Source organism: Oncorhynchus kisutch, linkage group LG10 (assembly GCF_002021735.2).
Source record: "Oncorhynchus kisutch isolate 150728-3 linkage group LG10, Okis_V2, whole genome shotgun sequence".
NCBI lineage: Eukaryota > Metazoa > Chordata > Actinopteri > Salmoniformes > Salmonidae > Oncorhynchus > Oncorhynchus kisutch.
In genome coordinates, this window is record NC_034183.2 from 1,463,139 (window position 1) to 1,483,971 (window position 20,833).

Below are 20,833 nucleotides of genomic sequence, written 5' to 3' on the forward strand. Positions count from 1 at the left end.
ATATGACTTATAGATCTGTAACAGAGACGGAAATATGACTTATAGATCTGCAATACAAACAGAAATATGACTTATAGATCTGCAATACAGACAGAAATATGACTTATAGATCTGCAATACAGACAGAAATATGACTTATAGATCTGCAATACAGACAGAAATATGACTTATAGATCTGTAAAACAGACAGAAATATGACTTATAGATCTGCAACACAGACAGAAATATGACTTATAGATCTGTAAAACAGACAGAAATATGACTTATAGATCTGCAACACAGACAGAAATATGACTTGATGATAGTAATCAAACTTTTCAAGAGACACTTTCAAGGGAACTGTAAAAGAAGAACCCCTAAAACGGTGGGTTTTACTATGAGGAGATAGAAATATGACTTATAGATGTGCAATGAAAACAGATCTTGACCTTCTGTCCCCTGATATTTCCTATTTAAACCTGGAAAACAGTGAAACCTAAGGGTGAATGTATAAGGCAAGCAATAATAACACATTCTAGATATCATTTTCTATGACTATGGATTGGACAACAGCACAGTGTTCTGTCCCATGCTCTCTCTAATCCAGTCTGATGGTCTTGTTTTCTAATCTAGTCTGATGTTCTGGTTTTCTAATCCAGTCTGATGGTCTGGTTTTCTAATCCAGTCTGATGGTCTGGTTTTCTAATCCAGTCTGATGGTCTGGTTTTCTAATCCAGTCTGGTGGTCTGGTTTTCTAATCCAGTCTGATGTTCTGGTTTTCTAATCCAGTCTGATGTTCTGGTTTTCTAATCCAGTCTGATGTTCTGGTTTTCTAATCCAGTCTGGTGGTCTGGTTTTCTAATCCAGTCTGATGTTCTGGTTTTCTAATCCAGTCTGATGTTCTGGTTTTCTAATCCAGTCTGATGTTCTGGTTTTCTAATCCAGTCTGATGGTCTGGTTTTCTAATCCAGTCTGATGGTCTGGTTTTCTAATCCAGTCTGATGGTCTGGTTTTCTAATCCAGTCTGGTTTTCTAATCCAGTCTGGTGGTCTGGTTTTCTAATCCAGTCTGATGTTCTGGTTTTCTAATCCAGTCTGATGTTCTGGTTTTCTAATCCAGTCTGATGTTCTGGTTTTCTAATCCAGTCTGATGTTCTGGTTTTCTAATCCAGTCTGATGTTCTGGTTTTCTAATCCAGTCTGATGTTCTGGTTTTCTAATCCAGTCTGATGTTCTGGCTTTCTAATCCAGTCTGATGGTCTGGTTTTCTAATCCAGTCTGATGGTCTGGTTTTCTAATCCAGTCTGATGTTCTGGTTTTCTAATCCAGTCTGATGGTCTGGTTTGTGCCAGACCACCGCTGTGATAAAAACATTGCTCCATGTGGTATAGGCTGGCTAGCCTAGGGGTTCCCTGTCTGTCAGAAACTAACTGTGATTAACTGTGACAACAGGCAGAACTAAACGTTCTGAGTCCTTGACAATTCAGTACAGAGACACAGACAAACCCTGACCATTCAACCATTCAACACCCAAAACAATACTATTGTCTACCAAGAGTTGGAGGACCATGAGACTAATCGCTCTGAGGCTCGATCATTCAGAGCAGACGAGACTTACATTCCAGCCCTTTTAAATTCAATTCAAATGAAGTTGTATTGAATGGAATTGAATTGGAAAAAAACGTGGGTAGCAAGGCCTCGAGCTACAGCAGGTATTCACCGAAGCACACCGACAATACCACAGTCACTGGAGAAATCACACAGACATTCTTTGTCCACTTCATATCAATAGGTATTACGTTTTTTGCAATTTGCTCAGTGCTTAGCAACAGTGAGAGCTACAACGCTGCGGAGCCAGAGAGAAAAAGCAGCATTGCAAATCAGACACAGACATTGAGAACCAAGAGTCCAGAATGAAACACCTCTGGGTTGGGGACAGATGGAACACGGCAGTGAATGAAGATGTCAAGGCTTTGTAGGTTTGTGTGGCTGTGTGTGTGTGAGTGTGTGCCTGTCTGTGATTGTTAGTGTGTGTGTGTGTGTGTGTGTGTGTGTCTCTGTCCGTGTGTGAGTGTGTGAGTGTGTGTGTGTGTGTGTGTGTGTGCGTGTGTGCGTGCGTGTGTGTGTGTCTCTGTCCGTGTGTGTGTGTGTGTGTGTGTGTGTGAGTGTCCGTGTGTGTGTGTGTGAGTGTGTGTGTGTGCGTGTGTGTGTGTCAGCCTGTGAGAGAGACACCAACCTCTGATGCCTATAAGACCTGAGGGTGTTTGGACAGTTTCATGCTACATTAACACAGCATATTATATATGATACATTGTTACGGCTTTCTTCCGTCGGACGCAGCATGGTTAGTTCGATACATGTTTAATGAAAACGAAAACGAACAATACAAGAACAACAAACGGAAATGTGAAAACCTAATACAGCCTCCTCTCTCTCTTCCCCTCCTCTCTCTCTTCCTCTTCTCTCTCTCCCCTCCTCTCTCTTCTCCCTCTCTCTCTCTTCTCCCTCTCTCTCTTCTCCCTCTCTCTCTCTCTTCTCCCTCTCTCTCTCTCTTCTCCCTCTGGTGACAACTAACACAGAGACAGGAACAATCACCCACAAACACACAGTGAAACCCCGGCTACCTAAATATGGTTCCCAATCAGAGACAACGAGAATCACCTGACTCTGATTGAGAACTGCCTCAGACAGCCAAACCTATGCTACCCCTACAAAATAAACCCATGTCACACCCTGGCCTGACCAAATATATAACGAAAACACAAAATACTATGACCAAGGCGTGACATAAATACCATGCTACATTAACACAGAATATTATATATGATAAATACCATGCTAAATTAACACAGTATGTGTTTGTGTGTGTGTGTGTGTGTCTGCGTGTGTGTGTGTGTCTGCGTGTGTCTGCGTGTGTCTGCGTGTGTGTGTGTGTGTGTCTGCGTGTGTCTGCGTGTGTCTGCGTGTGTGTGTGTCTGTGCTTAGTGTAAGCATAGCGTAGTTCTGGAGAACTTCATTTCACACAGCTGACACCTCCTGGACCTAAATAGTTCTAAATATTGAAATCTTCTGAAATCACTGAATTCCGTCATTCCTGTCTACGACTCGTAGCACCTTGGAGAAACATACACGGAGTGGACAAACCATTAGGAACACCTTCATAGTAATGAGTTACACACCCCCCTTTTGTCCTCAGAACAGCCTCAATTCATCAAGGCATGGACTCTACAAGGTGTCGAAAGCCTTCATACAGGGATGGTGGTCCATGTTGACTCTAATGCTTCCCACAGTTGTGTCAAGTTGGCTGGATGTCCTTTGGGTGGTGGACCATTCCGGATACACAGGAGAAAATGTTGAGCGTGAAAAACCCAGCAGTTCTTGACACAAACCGGTGCTCTTGGCACCTACTACCATACACCGTTCAAAGGCACATAAATATTTTGTTGTGCCCATTCACCATCTGAATGGCGGACATACACAATCCATGTCTCAATTGTCTCAAGGGTTAGGACAGACCACAATCCACTCTCTCTCTCTCCCTCCCTCTCACCTCTGGTGTCTTGGGGCAGTCGGCCTTCTGCCAGACGAGGACCCCAAAGTGAGTCCAGGAAAGCAGGGAGCCCAGGACGTACCCCACGGCGTTACGAAGCGTTCCACAGGCCAGGAGAGGGAAGTACAGAGCAGGGTAGTAGAACAGCGAGACGATAATCCAATACTCTGGGGGGGAAACAACAGGAAGTAGACATAAGAAACTAAAACAATATTTAACTCCATCCTGTCTCTCTGTTACTATACTGTCTCTCTGTTACTATACTGTCTCTCTGTTACTATACTGTCTCTCTGTTACTATACTGTCTCTCTGTTACTATACTGTCTCTCTGATACTATACTGTCTCTCAGCTGTTACTATACTGTCTCTCTGTTACTATACTGTCTCTCTGTTACTATACTGTCTCTCTGTTACTATACTGTCTCTCTGTTACTATACTGTCTCTCTGTTACTATACTGTCTCTCTGTTACTATACTGTCTCTCAGCTGTTACTATACTGTCTCTCAGCTGTTACTATACTGTCTCTCTGTTACTATACTGTCTCTCAGCTGTTACTATACTGTCTCTCAGCTGTTACTATACTGTCTCTCTGATACTATACTGTCTCTCAGCTGTTACTATACTGTCTCTCTGATACTATACTGTCTCTCAGCTGTTACTATACTGTCTCTCAGCTGTTACTATACTGTCTCTCTGTTACTATACTGTCTCTCAGCTGTTACTATACTGTCTCTCAGCTGTTACTATACTGTCTCTCTGTTACTATACTGTCCCTCAGCTGTTACTATACTGTCTCTCTGTTACTATACTGTCTCTCAGCTGTTACTATACTTTCCCTCGGCTGTTACTATACTGTCTCTCTGTTACTATACTGTCTCTCAGCTGTTACTATACTGTCTCTCTGTTACTATACTGTCTCTCTGTTACTATACTGTCTCTCTGTTACTATACTGTCCCTCAGCTGTTACTATACTGTCTATCTGTTACTATACTGTCCCTCAGCTGTTACTATACTGTCTCTCTGTTACTATACTGTCTCTCTGTTACTATACTGTCTCTCTGTTACTATACTGTCTCTCAGCTGTTACTATACTGTCTCTCTGTTACTATACTGTCTCTCAGCTGTTACTATACTGTCTCTCAGCTGTTACTATACTGTCTCTCTGTTACTATAATGTCTCTCAGCTGTTACTATACTGTCTCTCAGCTGTTACTATACTGTCTCTCAGCTGTTACTATACTGTCTCTCTGTTACTATACTGTCTCTCTGTTACTATACTGTCTCAGCTGTTACTATACTGTCTCTCTGTTACTATACTGTCTCTCTGTTACTATACTGTCCCTCAGCTGTTACTATACTGCCTCTCTGTTACTATACTGTCTCTCTGTTACTATACTGTCTCTCTGTTACTATACTGTCTCAGCTGTTACTATACTGTCTCTCTGTTACTATACTGTCTCTCTGTTACTATACTGTCCCTCAGCTGTTACTATACTGTCCCTCAGCTGTTACTATACTGTCTCTCTGTTACTATACTGTCTCAGCTGTTACTATACTGTCTCTCTGTTACTATACTGTCTCTCTGTTACTATACTGTCTCAGCTGTTACTATACTGTCTCTCTGTTACTATACTGTCTCTCTGTTACTATACTGTCTCTCAGCTGTTACTATACTGTCTCTCTGTTACTATACTGTCTCTCAGCTGTTACTATACTGTCTCTCTGTTACTATACTGTCTCTCAGCTGTTACTATACTGTCTCTCTGTTACTATACTGTCTCTCTGTTACTATACTGTCACTCAGGTGTTACTATACTGTCTCTCATCTGTTACTATACTGTCTCTCAGCTGTTACTATACTGTCTCTCAGCTGTTACTATACTGTCTCTCAGCTGTTACTATACTGTCTCTCAGCTGTTACTATACTGTCTCTCTGTTACTATACTGTCTCTCTGTTACTATACTGTCTCTCTGTTACTATACTGTCTCTCAGCTGTTACTATACTGTCTCTCAGCTGTTACTATACTGTCTCTCTGTTACTATACTGTCTCTCTGTTACTATACTGTCTCTCTGTTACTATACTGTCCCTCAGCTGTTACTATACTGTCTCTCTGTTACTATACTGTCCCTCAGCTGTTACTATACTGTCTCTCTGTTACTATAATGTCACTCAGCTGTTACTATACTGTCTCTCAGCTGTTACTATACTGTCTCTCTGTTACTATAATGTCTCTCAGCTGTTACTATACTGTCTCAGCTGTTACTATACTGTCTCTCTGTTACTATACTGTCTCAGCTGTTACTATACTGTCTCTCTGTTACTATACTGTCTCTCTGTTACTATACTGTCCCTCAGCTGTTACTATACTGTCTCTCTGTTACTATACTGTCACTCAGCTGTTACTATACTGTCTCTCTGTTACTATACTGTCTCTCTGTTACTATACTGTCTCTCTGTTACTATACTGTCCCTCAGCTGTTACTATACTGTCTCTCTGTTACTATACTGTCTCTCTGTTACTATACTGTCTCTCTGTTACTATACTGTCTCTCAGCTGTTACTATACTGTCTCTCTGTTACTATACTGTCTCTCTGTTACTATACTGTCCCTCAGCTGTTACTATACTGTCTCTCTGTTACTATACTGTCTCTCAGCTGTTACTATACTGTCTCTCAGCTGTTACTATACTGTCTCTCAGCTGTTACTATACTGTCTCTCAGCTGTTACTATACTGTCTCTCAGCTGTTACTATACTGTCTCTCTGTTACTATACTGTCTCTCTGTTACTATACTGTCCCTCAGCTGTTACTATACTGTCTCTCTGTTACTATACTGTCTCTCTGTTACTATACTGTCTCTCTGTTACTATACTGTCTCTCAGCTGTTACTATACTGTCTCTCTGTTACTATACTGTCCCTCAGCTGTTACTATACTGTCTCTCTGTTACTATACTGTCTCTCTGTTACTATACTGTCTCTCAGCTGTTACTATACTGTCTCTCTGTTACTATACTGTCTCTATGTTACTATACTGTCCCTCAGCTGTTACTATACTGTCTCTCTGTTACTATACTGTCTCTCAGCTGTTACTATACTTTCCCTCAGCTGTTACTATACTGTCTCTCTGTTACTATACTGTCTCTCTGTTACTATACTGTCTCTCAGCTGTTACTATACTGTCCCTCAGCTGTTACTATACTGTCTCTCTGTTACTATACTGTCTCTCAGCTGTTACTATACTGTCTCTCTGTTACTATACTGTCTCTCAGCTGTTACTATACTGTCTCTCTGTTACTATACTGTCTCTTTGTTACTATACTGTCTCTCTGTTACTATACTGTCTCTCTGTTACTATACTGTCACTCAGCTGTTACTATACTGTCTCTCAGCTGTTACTATACTGTCTCTCAGCTGTTACTATACTGTCTCTCAGCTGTAATAATACTGTCTCTCAGCTGTTACTATACTGTCTCTCTGTTACTATACTGTCTCTCTGTTACTATACTTTCTCTCTGTTACTATACTGTCTCTCAGCTGTTACTATACTGTCTCTCAGCTGTTACTATACTGTCTCTCTGTTACTATACTGTCTCTCTGTTACTATACTGTCTCTCTGTTACTATACTGTCTCTCAGCTGTTACTATACTGTCTCTCTGTTACTATACTGTCTCTCTGTTACTATACTGTCCCTCAGCTGTTACTATACTGTTTCTCTGTTACTATACTGTCTCTCTGTTACTATACTGTCTCTCAGCTGTTACTATACTGTCTCTCTGTTACTATACTGTCTCTCTGTTACTATACTGTCCCTCAGCTGTTACTATACTGTCTCTCTGTTACTATACTGTCTCTCAGCTGTTACTATACTTTCCCTCAGCTGTTACTATACTTTCCCTCAGCTGTTACTATACTGTCTCTCTGTTACTATACTGTCTCTCTGTTACTATACTGCAACTCAGCTGTTACTATACTGTCTCTCAGCTGTTACTATACTGTCTCTCAGCTGTTACTATACTGTCTCTCTGTTACTATACTGTCTCTCAGCTGTTACTATACTGTCCCTCAGCTGTTACTATACTGTCTCTCTGTTACTATACTGTCTCTCAGCTGTTACTATACTGTCTCTCTGTTACTATACTGTCTCTCAGCTGTTACTATACTGTCTCTCAGCTGTTACTATACTGTCTCTCTGTTACTATAATGTCTCTCAGCTGTTACTATACTTTCCCTCAGCTGTTACTATACTGTCTCTCTGTTACTATACTGTCCCTCAGCTGTTACTATACTGTCTCTCTGTTACTATACTGTCTCTCAGCTGTTACTATACTGTCTCTCTGTTACTATACTGTCTCTCTGTTACTATACTGTCCCTCAGCTGTTACTATACTGTCTCTCTGTTACTATACTGTCTCTCTGTTACTATACTGTCTCTCTGTTACTATACTGTCTCTCAGCTGTTACTATACTGTCTCTCTGTTACTATAATGTCTCTCTGTTACTATACTGTCCCTCAGCTGTTACTATACTGTCTCTCTGTTACTATACTGTCTCTCAGCTGTTTACTATACTTTCCCTCAGCTGTTACTATACTGTCTCTCTGTTACTATACTGTCTCTCTGTTACTATAATGTCTCTCTGTTACTATACTGTCCCTCAGCTGTTACTATACTGTCTCTCTGTTACTATACTGTCTCTCAGATGTTACTATACTGTCCCTCAGCTGTTACTATACTGTCTCTCTGTTACTATACTGTCTCTCAGCTGTTACTATACTTTCCCTCAGCTGTTACTATACTGTCTCTCTGTTACTATACTGTCCCTCAGCTGTTACTATACTGTCTCTCTGTTACTATACTGTCTCTCAGCTGTTACTATACTGTCTCTCTGTTACTATACTGTCTCTCTGTTACTATACTGTCCCTCAGCTGTTACTATACTGTCTCTCTGTTACTATACTGTCTCTCTGTTACTATACTGTCTCTCTGTTACTATACTGTCTCTCAGCTGTTACTATACTGTCTCTCTGTTACTATACTGTCTCTCTGTTGCTATACTGTCCCTCAGCTGTTACTATACTGTCTCTCTGTTACTATACTGTCTCTCAGCTGTTACTATACTTTCCCTCAGCTGTTACTATACTGTCTCTCAGCTGTTACTATACTGTCTCTCTGTTACTATACTGTCTCTCTGTTACTATACTGTCCCTCAGCTGTTACTATACTGTCTCTCTGTTACTATACTGACTCTCTGTTACTATACTGTATCTCTGTTACTATACTGTCTCTCAGCTGTTACTATACTGTCTCTCTGTTACTATACTGTCTCTCAGCTGTTACTATACTGTCTCTCAGCTGTTACTATACTGTCTCTCTGTTACTATAATGTCTCTCAGCTGTTACTATACTGTCTCTCAGCTGTTACTATACTGTCTCTCTGTTACTATACTGTCTCAGCTGTTACTATACTGTCTCTCTGTTACTAATCTGTCTCTCTGTTACTATACTGTCCCTCAGCTGTTACTATACTGCCTCTCTGTTACTATTCTGTCTCTCTGTTACTATACTGTCTCTCTGTTACTATACTGTCTCAGCTGTTACTATACTGTCTCTCTGTTACTATACTGTCTCTCTGTTACTATACTGTCTCTCAGCTGTTACTATACTGTCTCTCTGTTACTATACTGTCTCTCTGTTACTATACTGTCTCTCTGTTACTATACTGTCTCTCTGTTACTATACTGTCACTCAGGTGTTACTATACTGTCTCTCATCTGTTACTATACTGTCTCTCAGCTGTTACTATACTGTCTCTCAGCTGTTACTATACTGTCTCTCAGCTGTTACTATACTGTCTCTCAGCTGTTACTATACTGTCTCTCTGTTACTATACTGTCTCTCTGTTACTATACTGTCTCTCTGTTACTATACTGTCTCTCAGCTGTTACTATACTGTCTCTCAGCTGTTACTATACTGTCTCTCTGTTACTATACTGTCTCTCTGTTACTATACTGTCTCTCTGTTACTATACTGTCCCTCAGCTGTTACTATACTGTCTCTCTGTTACTATACTGTCCCTCAGCTGTTACTATACTGTCTCTCTGTTACTATAATGTCACTCAGCTGTTACTATACTGTCTCTCAGCTGTTACTATACTGTCTCTCTGTTACTATAATGTCTCTCAGCTGTTACTATACTGTCTCAGCTGTTACTATACTGTCTCTCTGTTACTATACTGTCTCAGCTGTTACTATACTGTCTCTCTGTTACTATACTGTCTCTCTGTTACTATACTGTCCCTCAGCTGTTACTATACTGTCTCTCTGTTACTATACTGTCACTCAGCTGTTACTATACTGTCTCTCTGTTACTATACTGTCTCTCTGTTACTATACTGTCTCTCTGTTACTATACTGTCCCTCAGCTGTTACTATACTGTCTCTCTGTTACTATACTGTCTCTCTGTTACTATACTGTCTCTCTGTTACTATACTGTCTCTCAGCTGTTACTATACTGTCTCTCTGTTACTATACTGTCCCTCAGCTGTTACTATACTGTCTCTCTGTTACTATACTGTCACTCAGCTGTTACTATACTGTCTCTCAGCTGTTACTATACTGTCTCTCAGCTGTTACTATACTGTCTCTCAGCTGTTACTATACTGTCTCTCAGCTGTTACTATACTGTCTCTCAGCTGTTACTATACTGTCTCTCTGTTACTATACTGTCTCTCTGTTACTATACTGTCCCTCAGCTGTTACTATACTGTCTCTCTGTTACTATACTGTCGCTCTGTTACTATACTGTCTCTCTGTTACTATACTGTCTCTCAGCTGTTACTATACTGTCTCTCTGTTACTATACTGTCCCTCACCTGTTACTATACTGTCTCTCTGTTACTATACTGTCTCTCAGCTGTTACTATACTGTCTCTCTGTTACTATACTGTCTCTATGTTACTATACTGTCCCTCAGCTGTTACTATACTGTCTCTCTGTTACTATACTGTCTCTCAGCTGTTACTATACTTTCCCTCAGCTGTTACTATACTGTCTCTCTGTTACTATACTGTCCCTCACCTGTTACTATACTGTCTCTCTGTTACTATACTCTCTCAGCTGTTACTATACTGTCTCTCTGTTACTATACTGTCTCTATGTTACTATACTGTCCCTCAGCTGTTACTATACTGTCTCTCTGTTACTATACTGTCTCTCAGCTGTTACTATACTTTCCCTCAGCTGTTACTATACTGTCTCTCTGTTACTATACTGTCTCTCTGTTACTATACTGTCTCTCAGCTGTTACTATACTGTCTCTCTGTTACTATACTGTCTCTCTGTTACTATACTGTCCCTCAGCTGTTACTATACTGTCTCTCTGTTACTATACTGACTCTCTGTTACTATACTGTCTCTCTGTTACTATACTGTCTCTCAGCTGTTACTATACTGTCTCTCTGTTACTATACTGTCTCTCAGCTGTTACTATACTGTCTCTCAGCTGTTACTATACTGTCTCTCTGTTACTATAATGTCTCTCAGCTGTTACTATACTGTCTCTCAGCTGTTACTATACTGTCTCTCTGTTACTATACTGTCTCAGCTGTTACTATACTGTCTCTCTGTTACTAATCTGTCTCTCTGTTACTATACTGTCCCTCAGCTGTTACTATACTGCCTCTCTGTTACTATTCTGTCTCTCTGTTACTATACTGTCTCTCTGTTACTATACTGTCTCAGCTGTTACTATACTGTCTCTCTGTTACTATACTGTCTCTCTGTTACTATACTGTCTCTCAGCTGTTACTATACTGTATCTCTGTTACTATACTGTCTCTCTGTTACTATACTGTCTCTCTGTTACTATACTGTCTCTCTGTTACTATACTGTCACTCAGGTGTTACTATACTGTCTCTCATCTGTTACTATACTGTCTCTCAGCTGTTACTATACTGTCTCTCAGCTGTTACTATACTGTCTCTCAGCTGTTACTATACTTTCCCTCAGCTGTTACTATACTGTCTCTCTGTTACTATACTGTCTCTCTGTTACTATACTGTCTCTCAGCTGTTACTATACTGTCTCTCTGTTACTATACTGTCTCTCAGCTGTTACTATACTGTCTCTCTGTTACTATACTGTCTCTCAGCTGTTACTATACTGTCTCTCAGCTGTTACTATACTGTCTCGCTGTTACTATACTGTCTCTCTGTTACTATACTGTCTCTCTGTTACTATACTGTCTCTCAGCTGTTACTATACTGTCTCTCTGTTACTATACTGTCTCTCTGTTACTATACTGTCCCTCAGCTGTTACTATACTGTCTCTCTGTTACTATACTGTCTCTCTGTTACTATACTGTCTCTCAGCTGTTACTATACTGTCTCTCTGTTACTATAATGTCTCTCTGTTACTATACTGTCCCTCAGCTGTTACTATACTGTCTCTCTGTTACTATACTGTCTCTCAGCTGTTACTATACTTTCCCTCAGCTGTTACTATACTGTCTCTCTGTTACTATACTGTCTCTCTGTTACTATACTGTCCCTCAGCTGTTACTATACTGTCTCTCTGTTACTATACTGTCTCTCAGCTGTTACTATACTTTCCCTCAGCTGTTACTATACTGTCTCTCTGTTACTATACTGTCCCTCAGCTGTTGCTATACTGTCTCTCTGTTACTATACTGTCTCTCAGCTGTTACTATACTGTCTCTCTGTTACTATACTGTCTCTCTGTTACTATACTGTCCCTCAGCTGTTACTATACTGTCTCTCTGTTACTATACTGTCTCTCTGTTACTATACTGTCTCTCTGTTACTATACTGTCTCTCAGCTGTTACTATACTGTCTCTCTGTTACTATACTGTCTCTCTGTTGCTATACTGTCCCTCAGCTGTTACTATACTGTCTCTCTGTTACTATACTGTCTCTCTGTTACTATACTGTCCCTCAGCTGTTACTATACTGTCTCTCTGTTACTATACTGTCTCTCTGTTACTATACTGTCTCTCTGTTACTATACTGTCCCTCAGCTATTACTATACTGTCTCTCTGTTACTATACTGTCCCTCAGCTGTTACTATACTGTCTCTCTGTTACTATACTTTCACTCAGCTGTTACTATACTGTCTCTCAACTGTTACTATACTGTCTCTCTGTTACTATACTGTCTTTCAGCTGTTACTATACTGTCTCAGCTGTTACTATACTGTCTCTCTGTTACTATACTGTCTCTCTGTTACTATACTGTCTCTCAGCTGTTACTATACTGTCCCTCAGCTGTTACTATACTGTCTCTCTGTTACTATACTGTCTCTCTGTTACTATACTGTCTCTCTGTTACTATACTGTCTCTCAGCTGTTACTATACTGTCTCTCAGCTGTTACTATACTGTCCCTCAGCTGTTACTATACTGTCTCTCTGTTACTATACTGTCTCTCAGCTGTTACTATACTGTCTCTCTGTTACTATACTGTCTCTCAGCTGTTACTATACTGTCTCTCAGCTGTTACTATACTGTCTCTCAGCTGTTACTATACTGTCTCTCTGTTACTATACTGTCTCTCTGTTACTATACTGTCTCTCTGTTACTATACTGTCTCTCTGTTACTATACTGTCCCTCAGCTGTTACTATACTGTCTCTCTGTTTACTATACTGTCTCTCTGTTACTATACTGTCTCTCAGCTGTTACTATACTGTCTCTCTGTTACTATACTGTCCCTCAGCTGTTACTATACTGTCTCTCTGTTACTATACTGTCTCTCTGTTACTATACTGCAACTCAGCTGTTACTATACTGTCTCTCAGCTGTTACTATACTGTCTCTCAGCTGTTACTATACTGTCTCTCAGCTGTTACTATACTGTCTCTCTGTTACTATACTGTCTCTCTGTTAATATACTGTCTCTCTGTTACAATACTGTCTCTCAGCTGTTACTATACTTTCCCTCAGCCGTTACTATACTGTCTCTCAGCTGTTTGAGCTTGTGTGTACAGTATAACAGTGGGGTACTGGTTGCTTAGTAAAGTCTGTTACTATACTGTCCCTAAGTGTGTGTACAGTATAACAGTGGGGTACTGGTTGCTTAGTAAAGTCTGTTACTATACTGTCCCTCAGTGTGTGTACAGTATAACAGTGGGGTACTGGTTGCTTAGTAAAGTCTGTTACTATACTGTCTCTCAGTGTGTGTACAGTATAACAGTGGGGTACTGGTTGCTTAGTAAAGTCTGTTACTATACTGTCCCTCAGTGTGTGTACAGTATAACAGTGGGGTACTGGTTGCTTAGTAAAGTCTGTTACTATACTGTCTCTCAGTGTGTGTACAGTATAACAGTATGGTACTGGTTGCTTAGTAAAGTCTGTTACTATACTGTCTCTCAGTGTGTGTACAGTATAACAGTGCGGTACTGGTTGCTTAGTAAAGTCTGTTACTATACTGTCTCTCAGTGTGTGTACAGTATAACAGTGGGGTACTGGTTGCTTAGTAAAGTCTGTTACTATACTGTCTCTCAGTGTGTGTACAGTATAACAGTGGGGTACTGGTTGCTTAGTAAAGTCTGTTACTATACTGTCTCTCAGTGTGTGTACAGTATAACAGTGGGGTACTGGTTGCTTACTAAAGTCTGTTACTATACTGTCCCTCAGTGTGTGTACAGTATAACAGTGGGGTACTGGTTGCTTAGTAAAGTCTGTTACTATACTGTCCCTCAGTGTGTGTACAGTATAACAGTGGGGTACTGGTTGCTTAGTAAAGTCTGTTACTATACTGTCCCTCAGTGTGTGTACAGTATAACAGTGGGGTACTGGTTGCTTAGTAAAGTCTGTTACTATACTGTCCCTCAGTGTGTGTACAGTATAACAGTGGGGTACTGGTTGCTTAGTAAAGTCTGTTACTATACTGTCCCTCAGTGTGTGTACAGTATAACAGTGGGGTACTGGTTGCTTAGTAACGTCTTCCGTAATTTCAATACAAAGCGTATAAAGCTTTAGCTTTAGTCGAAAAGAAAAGACAATCATATTATGTAACAACAACTATTGCTATAGTTGCTATAGTTACAACTATTGCTCTGGTTGCTATAGTTACAACTATTGAATGATCCAACTGTTCTGAGTATTGTGTTAACATATTGGTTTTTACACCTCTGACTCGAGCTTTGCTTTTCTTTTGAACAGAGTCCCCAGCTAGTAAATCAAACAGTGCATCAGACAGACTATAATAACTGGTTAGGAGTATGACTCACTATCCACAATGCTTCACAGACCCACAGGGCTGTCTAGAACCGGCCATGTCGGACACAAGGATTCAGAAAGACCTCATATTGGCAGAATAAAGCTCCAAAAGTAGATTTACAAAATCCATTAAAGTTCTCAGTTGCCCTCTTTTGTGAAAGAACACAGGATGACACAGTGATAAAGGTACAGCACGGACATATTTTAATGCAGATTTTTTTGTTATTCTCAAAGCCATTAAAGGTGGAGTATAAGTTTGTCCATAAATGTTCCAATATGTCTATTATGTGTAAATAGTTAATGACTGGTAGAGACCAAAATGTAGTTATTTTGTAAGATACACCCTATTAGATGAAATCGTATAGATTTTTTTCCATTTTAGATGTCGCGCTAGCTGTTCAACCCGAACACATTCACAAATCATGGGAATTTGTTGCGCTATGCTGACTTTGATTCCCTCCTAGGTATATGTTGCAAGGCAATTCCTCCCAGGCCTGTTCCCTCTGTGGCTAAAGCCAGTTTGACAAATGTGCTAAAAACAACAACATTTGTTCTATGAAATGAAATACATGTTAATACGGCACTCTAACCCCACAAATGTCTTTGCTCATGATAGTGCTGTTAGAACATTAAAACCTGATATAGTTTTGTTGGAATTTGCAGCTGTTGTTTGTGAGTAATTAATCTGCCAACTTCTGTTGACTTACTGGGCCTTTAAAAACTGATGTAAGGTGTCTAAATGCAGTGGTCAGTAGAAAAACTAACGATGAGTTTGACATATTTTACAGGAAACGAAATAGTTGCCAGTTATTGTTGCCCGTGGTGTAATCATGTCTAACCAGTGGGCTCCAGAGTCTAGCTCAATTTCAGTCAGTAGCTATCCTTCTAAATTCATTGGGCAATGGATAAACTAACCATTAGCTTAACATATTTGGCTGAAAACTAATTTGTAACAAGCTGTTGTTGCCCATGGTGAAATTATCAAACTCACTGGCTCCTGAACCCTCATGAGCTCCCGAGTCTAGAAGCAGCCGAGCTAATGCGTTAGCTAGCTAGCGTCGCAAATTAGAATTCCGCTAGGTGAGCTGTTTTACAAAAGAACTACTGAGATGATTCACACACTGCAGTTAGCTAGCAAGCCCTGCTAGGTAACAGTGTTATTGTCACAGGAATGTTTTAATTAACTGTCATTGAAGTTGGTGGTTACTACTGGTTTCAGAACCGAGGCGAGAAAAACTGCCCGCCATGTTTTGTGTTTTGGGAAGGGCTCAGAGTAATGTCATGGACCCAAGAAGCCTCAACCAATCACCCAATGGTTATTATTGACTTGAGGTCATTTCCATCTTAAAGGACCCATGAGCAGCAACATAAAGGACCCATGAGCAGCAATTTGTCTTAAAGGACCCATGAGCAACAACATAAAGGACCCGTGAGTGGCAACATGTCTTAAAGGACCCATGAGCAGCAACATAAAGGACCCATGAGCAGCAACATAAAGGACCCATGAGCAACAACATAAAGGACCCATGAGCAACAACATGTCTTAAAGGACCCATGAGCAACAACAGAAAGGACCCATGAGCAACAACAGAAAGGACCCATGAGCAACAACATAAAGGACCCATGAGCAACAACATAAAGTACCCATGAGCAACAACATGTCTTAAAGGACCCATGAGCAACAACATAAAGGACCCATGAGCAACAACATGTCTTAAAGGACCCATGGGCAGCAACATAAAGGACCCATGAGCAACAACATGTCTTAAAGGACCCATGAGCAACAACATAAAGGACCCATGAGCAACAACATAAAGGACCCATGAGCAACAACAGAAAGGACCCATGAGCAACAACATAAAGGACCCATGAGCAACAACATAAAGGACCCATGAGCAACAACATGTCTTAAAGGACCCATGAGCAACAACATAAAGGACCCATGAGCAACAACATGTCTTAAAGGACCCATGAGCAGCAACATAAAGGACCCATGAGCAGCAACTTGTCTTAAAGGACCCGTGAGCAACAACAGAAAGGACCCATGAGCAACAACATGTCTTAAAGGACCCATGAGCAACAACATGTCTTAAAGGACCCATGAGCAGCAACATAAAGGACCCATGAGCAACAACATAAAGGACCCATGAGCAACAACATGTCTTAAAGGACCCATGAGCAGCAACATAAAGGACCCATGAGCAACAACATAAAGGACCCATGAGCAACAACATGTCTTAAAGGACCCATGGGCAGCAACATAAAGGACCCATGAGCAACAACATGTCTTAAAGGACCCATGAGCAACAACATAAAGGACCCATGAGCAACAACATAAAGGACCCATGAGCAACAACAGAAAGGACCCATGAGCAACAACATAAAGGACCCATGAGCAACAACATAAAGGACCCATGAGCAACAACATGTCTTAAAGGACCCATGAGCAACAACATAAAGGACCCATGAGCAACAACATGTCTTAAAGGACCCATGAGCAGCAACATAAAGGACCCATGAGCAGCAACTTGTCTTAAAGGACCCGTGAGCAACAACAGAAAGGACCCATGAGCAACAACATGTCTTAAAGGACCCATGAGCAACAACATAAAGGACCCATGAGCAACAACATTTCTTAAAGGACCCATGAGCAACAACATAAAGGACCCGTGAGCAACAACATGTCTTAAAGGACCCGTGAGCAGCAACATAAAGGACCCACGAGCAGCAACATAAAGGACCCATGAGCAACAACATAAAGGACCCATGAGCAACAACATAAAGGACCCATGAGCAACAACATAAAGGACCCGTGAGCAACAACATGTCTTAAAGGACCCATGAGCAACAACATAAAGGACCCATGAGCAACAACATAAAGGACCCATGAGCAACAACATGTCTTAAAGGACCCATGAGCAACAACATAAAGGACCCGTGAGCAACAACATGTCTTAAAGGACCCATGAGCAACAACATAAAGGACCCGTGAGCAACAACATGTCTTAAAGGACCCATGACCAACAACATGTCTTAAAGGACCCATGAGCAACAACATAAAGGACCCATGAGCAACAACATAAAGGACCCATGAGCAACAACATGTCTTAAAGGACCCGTGAGCAACAACAGAAAGGACCCATGAGCAACAACATGTCTTAAAGGACCCATGAGCAACAACATAAAGGACCCATGAGCAACAACATTTCTTAAAGGACCCATGAGCAGCAACATAAAGGACCCATGAGCAGCAACATAAAGGACCCATGAGCAACAACATAAAGGACCCGTGAGTGGCAACATGTCTTAAAGGACCCATGAGCAGCAACATAAAGAACCCATGAGCAGCAACATAAAGAACCCATGAGCAGCAACAGAAAGGACCCATGAGCAGCAACATAAAGGACCCATGAGCAGCAACATGTCTTAAAGGACCCATGAGCAACAACAGAAAGGACCCATGAGCAACAACATGTCTTAAAGGACCCATGAGCAGCAACATAAAGGACCCATGAGCAACAACATAAAGGACCCATGAGCAACAACATGTCTTAAAGGACCCATGAGCAGCAACATAAAGGACCCATGAGCAACAACATAAAGGACCCATGAGCAACAACATGTCTTAAAGGACCCATGGGCAGCAACATAAAGGACCCATGAGCAACAACATGTCTTAAAGGACCCATGAGCAACAACATAAAGGACCCATGAGCAACAACATAAAGGACCCATGAGCAACAACAGAAAGGACCCATGAGCAACAACATAAAGGACCCATGAGCAACAACATAAAGGACCCATGAGCAACAACATGTCTTAAAGGACCCATGAGCAACAACATAAAGGACCCATGAGCAACAACATGTCTTAAAGGACCCATGAGCAGCAACATAAAGGACCCATGAGCAGCAACTTGTCTTAAAGGACCCGTGAGCAACAACAGAAAGGACCCATGAGCAACAACATGTCTTAAAGGACCCATGAGCAACAACATAAAGGACCCATGAGCAACAACATTTCTTAAAGGACCCATGAGCAACAACATAAAGGACCCGTGAGCAACAACATGTCTTAAAGGACCCGTGAGCAGCAACATAAAGGACCCACGAGCAGCAACATAAAGGACCCACGAGCAGCAACATAAAGGACCCATGAGCAACAACATAAAGGACCCATGAGCAACAACATAAAGGACCCATGAGCAACAACATAAAGGACCCGTGAGCAACAACATGTCTTAAAGGACCCATGAGCAACAACATAAAGGACCCATGAGCAACAACATAAAGGACCCATGAGCAACAACATGTCTTAAAGGACCCATGAGCAACAACATAAAGGACCCGTGAGCAACAACATGTCTTAAAGGACCCATGAGCAACAACATAAAGGACCCGTGAGCAACAACATGTCTTAAAGGACCCATGACCAACAACATGTCTTAAAGGACCCATGAGCAACAACATAAAGGACCCATGAGCAACAACATAAAGGACCCATGAGCAACAACATGTCTTAAAGGACCCGTGAGCAACAACAGAAAGGACCCATGAGGAACAACATAAAGGACCCATGAGCAACAACATGTCTTAAAGGACCCATGAGCAGCAACATAGAGGACCCACGAGCAGCAACATAAAGGACCCATGAGCAGCAACTTGTCTTAAAGGACCCATGAGCAGCAACATAGAGGACCCACGAGCAGCAACATAAAGGACCCATGAGCAACAACATGTCTTAAAGGACCCATGAGCAGCAACATAGAGGACCCATGAGCAACAACATAAAGGACCCATGAGCAACAACAGAAAGGACCCATGAGCAACAACATAAAGGACCCATGAGCAACAACAGAAAGGACCCATGAGCAACAACATAAAGGACCCATGAGCAACAACATGTCTTAACGGACCCATGAGCAACAACATAAAGGACCCATGAGCAGCAACATAAAGGACCCATGAGCAGCAACATGTCTTAAAGGACCCATGAGCAGCAACATAAAGGACCCATGAGCAACAACATGTCTTAAAGGACCCATGAGCAACAATATGTCTTAACGGACCCATGAGCAACAACATAAAGGACCCATGAGCAGCAACTTGTCTTAAAGGACCCGTGAGCAACAACAGAAAGGACCCACGAGCAGCAACATAAAGGACCCATGAGCAACAACATAAAGGACCCATGAGAATACTGTTACCAAAAATCCACATATATTTAAGATATTTTCACATTTCTCTCCATCATGATCGAGGAAAATAAAAGTTCAGAAACAACAAGTAAATGTTGACGAGCTACGTTTTTTGCTGATTTCAATTTTGTTGATGAATTACCAAGTGATTAAAACTCCAAATTCTGTATCAAAATCGGTATTGAATTCACCAAAAATTGGTTATGGAATTTCTGCAATTGAATTGGCTACAATGGGAAATCACAGTACTGACAAACAACAGCTGATGTCACCTGCTACGGTCTATAGCATACTGCTAAATTCAGCTGATAACAGTTCTCGATCCACAGTGCCTTCAGACAGTATTCATACTCCTTGACCTTTTCAAAATGTTATTGTGTTACAGTCTGAATCTAAAATGGATTCAATTAGAATTTGTGTTGGTCACTGGCCAACACAAAATGACTAACTCATCTCTGTACCCTACACATACAGATAATTGTAAGGTCCCTATGTCTCTCAGTGAATTTCAAGCACAGACTCAACCACAAAGACCAGGGAAGTTTAAAAAGCAAACATTGAAGTTAATAATTACACTTTGGATGCTGCATCAATGCCCCCAGTCACCACAAAGATACAGACATCCTTCCTAACTCAGTTGCCGAAGAGGAAGGAAACCGCTCAGGGATGACTTTAAAACAGTTAAAGAGAAACTCACCACTGTCTACAAGACAAGTGCTCCTCCAACTTTTCACACCCAGTCAGTTATTTGACATGGTGGAAAGGGTCTGTTAGTCTCTCTACTAGCCTATTCACTCTATTGTTGGCAGTGACTGTCTACTCAACAACACAACTGTAGGTGCTCATACATACAGATGAAGTCG

The 20,833-nt window shown here is 41.1% G+C and overlaps 1 protein-coding gene across 2 annotated transcripts in view; it reads right to left on the minus strand.

The window, feature by feature from the left end:
* The window catches only part of stra6 (signaling receptor and transporter of retinol STRA6), a 230,943-nt gene that overhangs the window by 158,645 nt on the left and 51,465 nt on the right, over positions 1–20,833 (minus strand). For both annotated transcript variants that reach the window (XM_031832874.1, XM_031832875.1), the window contains one exon: positions 3,528–3,694. In XM_031832874.1, coding sequence (XP_031688734.1) covers positions 3,528–3,694 — 167 coding nt within the window. The remainder of the gene's footprint in view (positions 1–3,527; positions 3,695–20,833) is intronic.